The sequence below is a fragment of the Brachionichthys hirsutus genome, chromosome 23, assembly GCF_040956055.1.
Source record: "Brachionichthys hirsutus isolate HB-005 chromosome 23, CSIRO-AGI_Bhir_v1, whole genome shotgun sequence".
NCBI classification, from domain to species: Eukaryota; Metazoa; Chordata; class Actinopteri; order Lophiiformes; family Brachionichthyidae; genus Brachionichthys; species Brachionichthys hirsutus.
Window position 1 is genome coordinate 6,839,180 of NC_090919.1, and position 12,064 is coordinate 6,851,243.

The following is a 12,064-nucleotide window of genomic DNA, read 5'->3' on the forward strand; positions in this document are numbered from 1 at the left end:
TGGTTTTCTGGAGTAGTTTCTCTTTGTGAAGCCTCTTTTTTCTGGATTCTGACTCACTAACCTTGATTTGCAGCGTTTCTTGTCATGGTTCATCCTGCTGACATTGCTGGCCAAATGCTGGACATTTCTCCCTTTGCGCTGGATGGCTGCCAACGCAATTGTTGCAGTTCAAAATGGGCTGTGTGGCTTCTCGACTATTCCACGGTATGTGCTGCCCTCTGGTGGACTTTCGCTGTAGCGCATCCACGGTGAGCGTCTGCTTCGCCAGGGCTCTCGTGTTTTCCTCCGTCACCTCGTAAACACGGCAGATTGAGACGGCTTTGTGGAGAGTCAAATCGCTGTCCCGTAACAGGGCCTTCCTAACGCTGTCATTCGTGATTCCACACACGATCCTGTCACAGATTAGCTCTTCTGTCAGCTCACCAAAACGACAACTTTTCGCCTTGATCTTCAAATCGCTAATGAACGAGTCAATTGTCTCACCTGGTCTCTGATTTCGGGTGTGAAACTTGTGCCTTTCCATCGTCCTGTTGTGTTGCGGGTTGCACATATCTCGAAACTTGCGTTTGAGACACTCCGGATCTTCATGGGACTCGGCGGGAACGAGGACAGCGCCGTCGTCGCCCTAATTTCTGCTGCGTAGACAAATGAACGCTCCCGTTCTGTAGCTTCCGCTCCTGCGAGATTGAGGAGGATATACGTCTTTGTTTTAGCAGGTTTATCCGTGTGCGCCGCCTCGATGAAGATGTCGTATTCCCTCTCGAAAATACGCCGTTTCTCGGCAATGTCTCCCTCGAACACAAGGGGGTCGGGTCTTCGGAATCCCTCCGCCATACTTAACAAGCACGCTTAAGACGATTAACTGTCTTCTTCTGTTCTTTTCTTTCTTCAAAAAAAAACGACAACTCGCGGTCGGCGGGTCCGAAACGTCTTCTGACACCATGTAAAATGTTCGTGCAATGAGAACAGATACTTATTTTCGGTAACACTTCTTTATTGCCTAGACCATAAACTAGAACCCGAGCATGCGCAGTACGAACCTACGGCAACTGATGTAGGACATACATCACAATAAACATGCGATCATTCTAGTGCATGATCTACAGTAGAGTCTCCCCCTTTTGCTACCATTTCTGAGAGAGCTGTTTGACACAGACAAGACGGACGCTGTCCTGCAGCATCTGTTTGCTGTTTTGACCAAAGACTGTCACAGATATTTCACATAAGTGCCTGAGAACTGAATTAACTTGTGTAAAATGGGTAGAATATGGGACCTTTAAATGTTAGTTGACCACAACAAACCGGAAACATCACTTCACAGCAACAATGATCCAAAGGAGGTCAACTTCTGCCACCTACCGTCAAAGAGCTGAATTGCACACAGCGCAAAACCTGACCAGATTGAAACGTCATGAGATAAAGGAATTCCATTTTGTCTTGTTATTGAGAATCCTGATGTGAAACCTGATGTGCATTATAGGTACAACACGAAAATCAGTACAATACCTTCTCTGTACATAGTTGTATCATTTCCATACTTTAATCTGAACAGATGTCTGTATTTGGTTACCTGCTTTATTTAATTTTTTTCATCTGCTGAAACTTGGAATTTCCCCATTCTGGGACTAAGAGAGGAATATCTTATCATAAAAAACAGTTTGACTATGTGATTATAATTTTCTGTTGACCATAGACAAAGGACCAACAAGATGCTTCATTATCATGTTCAACCATTTTCTTGTAGACCAGACGATATCAATCATCTTATCTCCAGTAGCTTCGTCCATGCGTACCCACGGCTGTTGCTGGAGCCTATCCCAGCTGACAGCGAGAGGTGGGGGACACCCCGGACAAGTCACCGACGCATCGCCGGGCTTGTGCAAATGATCTTGTCCTTCATTTTAACATTGCACCAACGTTCCTGAGGAGGGCGCTGCTCACCGCATCAATTTTAACTCCACAAGGAGTATAAGCGATCGGTTTTCTACGTTTGCCTTCTATGAGCATTTAAAAACAACTTCATTTAACTTAGACGTGGCAGGTTAGAACTCTTCAAAAAAAATCATCCAGATAACACAAAGGATCCAGGATCCACATATTATGTGTCTTTTTATTTTATTGTTATTTTGCATCAATTGAGTAATTTACTATTAGTTTTATTGTTATTGTTAAATGTCGATGATTTATGTACGAAGGACTTTCAACGGAAACAAGACCGCAAGGGCTTTTTAGAAATGCTCCTCTTAGACAGGATGTTTGACTGTATTTGTACTGCAATACATGCTACTGTGTGACTGTACTTGTACTGTAATACATGCTACTGTGTGACTGTACTTGTACTGTAATACATGCTACTGTTTGACTGTACTTGTACTGTAATACATGCTACTGCGTGACTGTACTTGTACTGTAATACATGCTACTGTGTGACTGTACTTGTACTGTAATACACGCTACTGTGTGGCTGTACTTGTACTGTAATACATGCTACTGTGTGACTGTACTTGTACTGTAATACATGCTGTTTGACTGTACTTGTACTGTAATACATGCTGCTTGACTGTACTTGTACTCTAACATTCTATCTAATAAATATATTCATCATCATCATCAATAGTTCTCTTTGATTGGCGGGAACAGGAGGAGAGGCAGAGGCAGAAATCACCCTCCTGCCCTGATGATGGGACACGTCGTCAGCACCACAGCACAGAGTGTCGACGTCGTGAAGACAAAGGATAGCCGGTCGGCGGTCGCTATACCTTTTGTTTAAAGATAGCCGGTCTGATTTTGGTGACGTATGTTATCTCACAGCTTCAAGGACGGAATCGCGTGTTGCATCATGTATGACGCAGCGGAAGCTTTTCATGCTGAGAGAGAGGATCAGAGACGAAACTCAAGTCATTTTCCCTGTTGCTAAAAAAAGAAGGGCAAAACAGATCACTGTACCGATGTGTTGTCTACTGGGTTCTGCTCAACTAAGCACGCTTGGCTAAATTTTTATTTTGAACTGCCCAGGAATATTTCATTTGCAAATTGCAGGTGATTCTGAGCTGATAGATCTCCAGTGTAACAGGTCTCCAGCTTCATCCCTGAAAAGATGCCCTAACTCCAAAGACGTGCTGCTCGAACGCTCTCCATGTTTGGTAGTACATATTTGTGTGAGCAGCTTTTCTCGGGTGATGAACATAAAACCACAGAAAGATGCATACCTCCATATACCAGTTTGACTTTTCAAAAATGAGTCAGTCTAGAAATGAATTGCATACATTTACTTTTTTATTTTGCATCAGTGACAAAGTGGATTTCCGTAAGTCTTCACTGTTATATATGCAGTTTGTGTAATTTCCTGTTCTGAAATATTATTGACCGTAGATTATCTACTATGAAATGTCAACTCAGAGTTTGTTTTCATGCCGTACATTTACATCACATGCCCACTGGGGGGAGCAATACTTTGACCAAATACTAGGCGTCAAACCTGTGGTTATATTACAAGATCACTTTGTTCGCTCATCCTCTTCCCCGGGGTGTCTGAAGATGCTCTATCACCAAATGTGATATTTTTAATGGTACTTTGTCCCCTTCCCAAACAGGGCAGGGATCTTTGCAGCTCTAGCCGGGCATCAGGGCACAGAAAGATGTAGAAGAGGGGGTCCAGTAAGGTGTTTAAGCTCGTCAGACCGTAGCACAGACGATAGATCAGGAAAATAGAACGCTCCAATCCGCATGGCTCATCAGTCAGCAGCAAGGACACAAATCTGTATCCACCCACAAGGTGATAGGGTCCAAACACAACAATGAAGTTGACAGTGATCAAAACCAGGATGCCCACGATTTTGTGCCGCTCATGGTCAGAGAGAGAAGGAGATCGCCGGAGTGTCACCCCAATATGGGCGGAGGTGTAGCTAAGGATGAAAAGAACAGTCGATGGTGAGAGTTGTCATATATTAAAGAAAATAGTTCTATAGTACCACTGTACTGTACTGTACCACACACACATTCACACCATGTTTGAAAGCAGAGCTAGCACTTACCCTAATATAGCACACGGCAACAGGAAGCCAAGGGCCACGGAGGTGATCTTGAAGTAAGCATAGCCAGGACTGACTAGATACTGCTCCAGACACAGAAGTCTCTCAGAGTCAAACACTGACGGTAGCAGCCCGCTCAGGCAGAACAGGAAGGTGAGCGTCCAAACTGCAACTCCAGATACAGCTGCAACCCGAACAGTCCGAATCCTGCGGCTGCTCAGTGGGTACACGATAGCCAGGCAGCGATCTAGCGCTATCAGGCACAGGAACATGACACTGGCATAGACATTTACATAAAACACATAGCCTACCAGCTCACAGGGGAGCTGGCCATAAGGCCATCGGTGCGCACCTTGGAGATAAAGGATCCAGAGTGGCAGGGTGAGCAGCTGCAGGAGGTCCGACAGCAGCAGGTTAAGAATATAGACCAGCTGGCAGCCTCCTCCGCCGGAGCGTCCCAGTTGATACAATCCCCAGAGAGACAGCAGATTGCAGGGGAGGCCCAAAGAAAAGATCAGGCCATACATGCAACTGAGGCCCAATGTGTCCGTGTCCAAGGGGAGGTTGCAGCTGTCATTGGGCATGTTTCTGTTGGTCAAGAACCTGGCATGAGAAACGACATGTGCTCTTGAGCAAGATGATGAGCTCGTCAGAAAAGATAGGTAGAGTATTCAGTTTGACGTATCCACTTGTTGATCCATTGTGTAATATTCAGAAATGTGTTATTTTATCCTGAGGAAAAGGTCATGTGCGGGATTCAATGCCGTCAGTCAACCCGGCTTTAAAGCACAGACGATCCATCAGGGGGCAAAATAACACCTGCAAAGCAGATAATCAGAGCATTGTTAGATTATTCATTAATAGCTGGTGCATAAGAAGCTAAACATGATAGTTTTGTGCGCTCGCTCACCTCTAGCAGCATTGAGAAGGACTTAGATCCACAAAAGCATGCTGCCCACACTGCAGCTGGGTGACCTGCTCTCAAGAAATGTTGGGAACATAGTGTCTCGACCAAGCCTTGTGTGTTCTGTGATCGTTTCCTCTACAGGAAACCCACGTCTTCAACTTTAAAGGCGACATCCTGAGGCAGGAGAACGCCTTTCTGTGCCAGAACAAAAACAGGCACTCGCCTACACTTATTCCATTACTAGACAGGATGATTAAGGTGGACAGGGACTGAGAAGAGGAACTGAGGCAAGTCCTCCAGCGCTCTGTAAATTGTCAGACCACTTCAATTCATTCACGCTTCTGCAGCACGACATACATGCATGCTTTTCAACGCATTTTAGCCCAGATAATGGTTTGGGTAGTCAATGCAGTTAATAAAACAAGTATCAGTTCATGGTTGTATCTGATTTCCAATCACAAACAAAAGATCGAAACCAGAGGATATTACAGAAGAGCGGTCCTATAATTTTAGCACATCAATTAGGTTGAAGAAATTATTATGAATTGAAAATGAATTGTTTTATTAAATTTGTAGACTAATAGTTCACCTAGCTTGAACTTTCCCTGGGTAACATTGGTAGAAAAACAATCTCACACAATTGAGATTGTTTTTTGGGGAAGAATGGATATGCCGAGACAATGGGTGTTGGGTCGTATTTTTACCGCATGGTTTCAAAAGGAGGAGGGTTGAATCATTCACTTGTTTTTCTTTAAAATGTCACCAGTCTCTGATTTATTGAGCAAACCAAGACTGTAATGAATAAACTGAGCAGTTCCTATGAGACATCACTCCCACTGTAAAGGTCTCCAGAGATCTATTAATATCTCTATGCCTCTTAAATGTGATAAAGAGTTTTAACCTGTACACTTCAAAGACATCTTGGGAGTTGCCAGGCAGCGTTGTTTGCTGTGTGAGAGCAGTTCACCTGCTAGATTAAAGCCCTACAGAAAATGGTTTTCAAAAAAAGAAACCGTTCTATCGAGGAAATGTTAAATGCCATTAAAAAAAGGGAGCCATCACAATATATAAATGGCAGCTATATAGTTAGCTTCCTTCATTACTAGCTACATACCTAGTATATTTAATAATAATAATAATAATAATGCTTGATTTTATAGCTTTTTTCTAGGCACCCAAAGACGCTTCACGTCGTGCATTATTCATTCACTCCATACTTGGTGGTGGTGAAGCTACTATTGTAGCCACGGCTGCCCCGGGGCAGCCTGACAGGAGCGAGGCTGCCAATCTGCACCATCGGCCCTCCTGACCTCCACCAACATTCACACAGGCAACGTAAATATTTCTGTTTACTGTACATTTCTATGGTGACCTGATGATAACACACCATGTGTAAAGTTAGTGTGCATTTATTATAGGTAGAGTAACGTACACAAAAAGTATGGGAATTACACTCACATTACAGGAATGTGTCACGCATGTATTTCATAAATGTTATTATTTTAGCACATATTGTAAAACAGTGTGTGCAAATGTAGTATTTGCATTAAAGTGCAACTACGCATATGAATCGACCCAGTGTTTTATTAACTCCCTAACCTACACAAGATCTCAGTATGTTCCTCTTCATGCAAAGAAATTGGGTCATACAGGAAGTAGGTAAAATGAAATTGTGGATAAACTATGGTACTTGGAATAGTATGATGGATAATTGTATTGCTTGTGCCAGGCTATATATTCGTTTGATGGCAACTACTGTTTGGACATGCAGTACTACTACTACCAGTTTATTCTCTGCTCTGACTCGTATACTTCTTTTAATTAAGGCCAACACATTTTTCAATAAAATGATTACATTCAAAAGTCAGAAATTCTCATTGGACCAAGTTCTGTCTTATGTTTTAAATTTAACTCAAGAAGTTCTGACACAAGATGAATGGAATTTGAGGGTGAAACATGTGAACAGGTAAAAGCATATGAACAAAGTAATCTATTAAATTATAAAATATAATATGCAAAAATGAGAGAGGAGAATTTATTGAGTAATTTAGAATGACACTGAACCATAATGAGCTTTTACATGCCACATTGCATGAGAGTGATGCGAGCTTAAACAATGTGATTTATAGAGCGTAGAGTGCAAATATAAAGTTTAGTGTGAAGACTAAATTCATTACTTTCTATCGCCATGGCCCGCAAACAAACATAAGTCAGACCATGTCAAATTGCCCGACACAAACGAAGGGTTCGTCGACTTACGACAATTGGTTCCAAGATTTTTGTCGTATTCCGACTTGGTCGCAAGTCGCCCCATCTTAAATTACCATAAGTACCGTAATTGCTGAACTATTATGCGCACCTGTGAAAAAGCCGCACCCACTGAATTCTAAAAAAATATTTATTTTGTACAAAAATAAGCCGCACATATTCGTAAACTGCAGGTGTCTACCGGTACATTGAAACAAATGCTATTTAACGGAACACGGCTCGTAACGATATCCGCAGCAGGTCTCCAAGGTGAACAGCCTCTGGCATGTTAGATCAAGGGAAGTCGGCAAATCAGATCCGTAACTTCGGGATAAGGATTGGCTCTAAGGGCTGGGTCGGTCGGGCTGGGGTGCGAAGCGGGGCTGGGCTCGAGCCGCGGCTGGGGGAGCAGTCGCCCCGTCGCCCTCCCCTCTCCGCCTGTCGGAGGCTGCGCGGCGCGCGCGCCCGGTTGGCGGGCGCGTCCCCGTCCCCCTTGCCCCCGTGCCCCTCATCCTCCGTCCGCGGGAGTGTGGTGCGGCAGGGGTGGGGACGCCCGGGAGGTCGAGGGGGGCGGGTTCCTTCCCTACGGACCGGCGCGTCCGACGCCGCGTAGCGGATGGCGGACAGGCGCCGGGGACCGGGTACGGCGGTCTGGCGGCGGCGACTCTGGACGAGCGCCGGGCCCTTCTCACGGATCTCCCCAGCTACGCGCAAGCGGGGCTTTCCCTCCGGGCGGGCGGGCGTTAATTTCGTAACGAAAATAAATAGGCTTTAACGAAACACGGCTCGTAACGAAAGTGGGAAAATATACGTAAATTTGCCGCGTCGTTGCATAAACCGCAAGGTTCAAAATATTGGAAAAAAGTAGCGGCTTGTACACCGGGAATTACGGTATATTATGCTGCGTCATGATACGAGAAATATAGGAGTAGAAGGAGACAATTCCATCTCGGTAGACATCGTGGGTGAGACCGAAGTAACTGTTGCACACTCGATTTGCTCGCTCACTTTCTCAAAACACCTCGTAAACAGACAAAAAAAACAACAACAGAAGAGAGCGGCTGTAAAGCCGAACAGTCTCGAGTCGCCTAGGTCAGGGGTCCCCAACCACCGGGCCGCGGCAGGAAAAAGGTTGGGGACCGCTGGCCTAGGTTGACAAACTCCTGTAGGTATAAAAGTCTAAACTTACACAACAGTTTTTGGAGGCATACCTGTGATTTGCTTCTCACTCATTTCCCGTAACAGTAGACACGAGTATAACAACGCAATTTATTTTGGAACTAGAATTGACTTGATTGATTGCTTGTATCAACAGTTCATGTATCAAAGTACTTACAAGAATGCCTCAGTGCGACATTCCCATTTACTTAAATATGTAGCCTACAAAAGTTCTAATACAAGAACACCTGCAAGTAAAAACAACATTTTACACATGGATTAATGCCATGAGTTTTCAAAAGGGTTTAGAATATGATGTACAAATGTTGCTGGACTCCAAAGGAGAGCTGTGAAACAATGGTTATTTTTGGATACTCAACTAGCATCCCTGAGAGAAACACTGGTTATTTCTGAATCATTTACTCTGCTTTCATCTTTCTCCTTGACTTTCGACAGCAGAGAATTCTACAGACTAAGACGGAAGCCCAGACAAAAGCAGCAGTCAGTGCCACAAGGAACACAGCCACATCCAGGCAGAAGTACGAGTACCAAGGCAGATTAGAACCTGCTGATTTGAGATGGTCTGCTCCTTTGTGTCTGATGACATACTCTATCCAAAAGATGGCTGTGTCCATAGGGGGCAGCTGCTTGTCATGATGTAGCTGCGAGAGATGCTGCATGTTGTCACGATACGAGGGAGTGTCCAGGATGTCGTTCAGAGCCTCCAGAAAGCTTTCTTTGGTGAGTGAAACGGCCTCCAACACCAGAGCTGCCCCACGCACCTTCAGCCGGAGTAAGTTGTCAAACTGGTCAAAGATAAGAGGCAGGCCGAGAACAGGAATGCCATGGTAAATGGCCTCAAATATGGCATTGGTGCCTCCATGGGATACAAAGGCACGAGTCTTGGGATGTCCCAGGAGGTCGTTCTGAGGCAACCAGTCAATTAGCATGGTGTTGTTCCCTAAGGATGAAGGCATCTCGCCCACAAACTTCCACACCACTTTCTGGGGGAGATGAGCAAAAGCAACTGCGATGGCCTCGGTGATCTCCTGAGGGAGGGTTGATAACAGTGTCCCTAAGGACATGACCACAACTCCATGTCTACCAGAGCTCTGCATGAAGGTCTCCAGCTCAGCAGGGAGGGGATGAGCCTTTTTGCATTGGAAACCTCCGATGTGGACCACATTAGGCATGGCTGGACGAGGGAACTCAAAGACAAAGTCTGTTCTCACCAGCCAGATGTGCGCTTCCTGCTGCATGGACATCAAATCAGTTCCAGGGGGGAAGTGCCGTTGGATCAGATCCGAGTAGGCAGCATTAATGATAGCATACTGTACAAAAGCACTATAGAGATAATGAAACATATTCGTGGTCCTTTCAAACAAATCCATTCGATCACGCAGTTCGCTTCCTGACAAGGGGACATAGGAAACAGGAGAGGGGGCTACGCTGAAATGACCCTCGCCTGTGTTCATCCAGCGGACGTTGTAGACCATCGGCAGCTGCAGGTAGCTGCCCAGAAGAACCCCGATAGTCAAACCGGGGTCTGTTAACATTAAGTCAAACTCAGCGTCTTGCAGCGTCTTCACAAAAACAGGGTCTTCTATCATTCTAGTAGCTGCTCTGGCAAGAATCCTGTGGCCACTCGCCAACATGGATGTGATTATTCTCCGTTTACAGAAGGTGTGTATCAACGACCATGAACTGGGACAGTCCATAACATTTCGGATCATATTATTGTAGAAGTTAATATCTGTCTCATCCTCCAGCATGGATACGTTAATGGAAGTATAAACTGGAGATATATAAGGAATGAACCAAGTCTTGGCAGAGCGCAGCACGGTAATGTTGTGGCCTCTGGAGTGCAGCTCTCGGAGAATCAGCTCCATGTTGATCCAGTGGCTGCCATCAATAGGCACTACCAGGATCCTGCTGCCACTGCAACAAGTGGCCCTCAGCAACAAGGAGAAGAGCACCGCGAGGAATACGGGGATTATTCTGGACATGCCCTGTGGAAGAAAAACAAACAATAAGCGTTATTATTATACTCGTAAACTCCAGTAGCTAATAGTAAAGCTCATTCAATGCGTCTTTTTTGATTCCCACAAATATAAGAAAGTTACATATTTCATTTGTGGTAATGTCACACAGCACACTTTGTCATACTTATGATAAAGTTGGCTTTTGGCACTATGGAGTGTAGGGGATGGAGTCTTCCCTTTGAATGGTCCCTTTGTTTGACACGAAAATCAAAATGCATATTGAAAAATAGGCAATTTGTATCACACCTTTGCAAACTGCTCAGTGATGTCTGTGACTTCATGCATCCTGCTGGCTCAATTTAATATTTGCGGTTAATTTCCGTGAGCATTTAACAAGATTTTTCTCTACAGAAGCATCATTTTAAAAGACAGGATAGTTTCCACCCGTCTAACACATTATTCTCCAGGGCCCAGTATTTCAAAATCCTCTGATTCATGGATCTGAGATTCATATCCCGGTATTTCAAAACATAGGGCTAGGCATTTGAATAAAGACAGTCTGGCCTTTTTTGGAACAAATCTGTACCAGACATTTATTTTAACCTCAAATCAAAATATTAAGTCTACATACAGAATTTTGTCATGAAAAGTGCAAATTAACAAAGAGCACTCTGAGGCAAAGGAACCCCCAACAGGAAACAAGCTGGCAAAATGGGGTGAATTCACAGATATCGCCTTGGACATCAAAGGAGGCGGGAGCTCCAAGGCATTGCATGGCATTGTTCCTGCTGAAGGTGGGGAATCGGTGGACTCCATGGGACTACTAAATGTATCTAGAGAGCCCAGAGTCTGGGCCGCAGTCACAACCCGAGCCACAGCCAGGACCAAAGTGAGGTACTTTACAAGCAGCGGCACCTCCAGTCGCTCCTCGCGGTAACAGGAGGTGCAGGAGGATGTAGAGTGGAGACTGGGCGTGCAAGAACAGAGTGTCCTCACAAAGAAACAGATTGAACTGAAGCAGGAGGAGGTGAAGTTACGAATCCTGTTACTTCACAAGCAACTAAACCAGTAATTGAATACTCATTATTAGCGCAAGTGTTTCATTTGAAGTTGCGTAATGCATCCTCAGTTGAAATGTGTCATTTAGACTCGTCTTATTTTATTAAATGCTCGAGCACGATGAGTACAAAAGTACTTGTCAATTAAATGCCCTTACTCTCTCACCAAAATCTGCCTGTTATGTGCATACTTTAATTTACTATTTTAAGTCTTAATGCCATCAGACTCTTAATTTGTGTGTAAGATCGATGACAGTACATGTTTCATCAAAACAATGTCGAAACTTTGGTTGCAAAGATTTGAAGGAGGCAGCCCATACACGGCCTTTCTGTAGTGAATTTGACAATTGGAAATGTTGGGATCGAAATGGTCGCAGCAGCATGTCCAACCCGCCTGGGAGGACGGCACTGTGCATGTGAGACTGGAGCTCAATCCAGCGTTTCACTGAGAGGCCCCACCATTAGACATGTCGCTCAGAGATAGATGATCGTTTGTTGCTCTTGTTTCTTGTTTCTCTAAATGCCTTACCTTGTTGTTGTAAATCACTCGGTTTGGTTTAAACTCCAAGGATAAGAGGAAAAAAAACTAACCAAAAAAAAACTCCAAGGATATCACGACGTGGTCCCACACCGATAAATGGTTTCACCCGGTCTCTGCCGAGTCGAAGCGCAGTCAGTGGA

General features: G+C 44.6%; 2 protein-coding genes across 2 annotated transcripts; both read right to left on the reverse strand.

The window, feature by feature from the left end:
- Positions 1 to 3,267: 3,267 nt before the first annotated feature.
- Positions 3,268 to 4,618, reverse strand: si:dkey-165a24.9 (G-protein coupled receptor 4). The gene is made up of 2 exons (XM_068755964.1): positions 4,035 to 4,618; positions 3,268 to 3,905 (listed from the first exon to the last, which is right to left on the reverse strand). The coding sequence occupies exons 1-2, from the start codon at positions 4,613 to 4,615 to the stop codon at positions 3,485 to 3,487; spliced, it is 1,002 nt and encodes a 333-aa protein (XP_068612065.1). The 5' UTR covers positions 4,616 to 4,618; the 3' UTR covers positions 3,268 to 3,484.
- Positions 4,619 to 8,762: 4,144 nt separating this feature from the next.
- On the reverse strand, positions 8,763 to 10,349 carry ugt5g1 (UDP glucuronosyltransferase 5 family, polypeptide G1). Its single transcript, XM_068755645.1, has one exon. It carries the CDS (start codon positions 10,347 to 10,349, stop codon positions 8,763 to 8,765), a length of 1,587 nt encoding a protein of 528 aa, XP_068611746.1.
- Positions 10,350 to 12,064: the final 1,715 nt, after the last annotated feature.

Bases quoted from the DNA above. Each gene is read 5' to 3' on its own strand.
- si:dkey-165a24.9 (XM_068755964.1), bottom strand. From the start codon at position 4,615: ATGCCCAATGACAGCTGCAACCTCCCCTTGGACACGGACACATTGGGC. The intron at 3,906-4,034 runs GTAAGTGCTAGC...TTTCATCCTTAG, and splicing joins TTGCCGTGTGCTATATTAGG to CTACACCTCCGCCCATATTG.
- ugt5g1 (XM_068755645.1), bottom strand. From the start codon at position 10,349: ATGTCCAGAATAATCCCCGTATTCCTCGCGGTGCTCTTCTCCTTGTTG.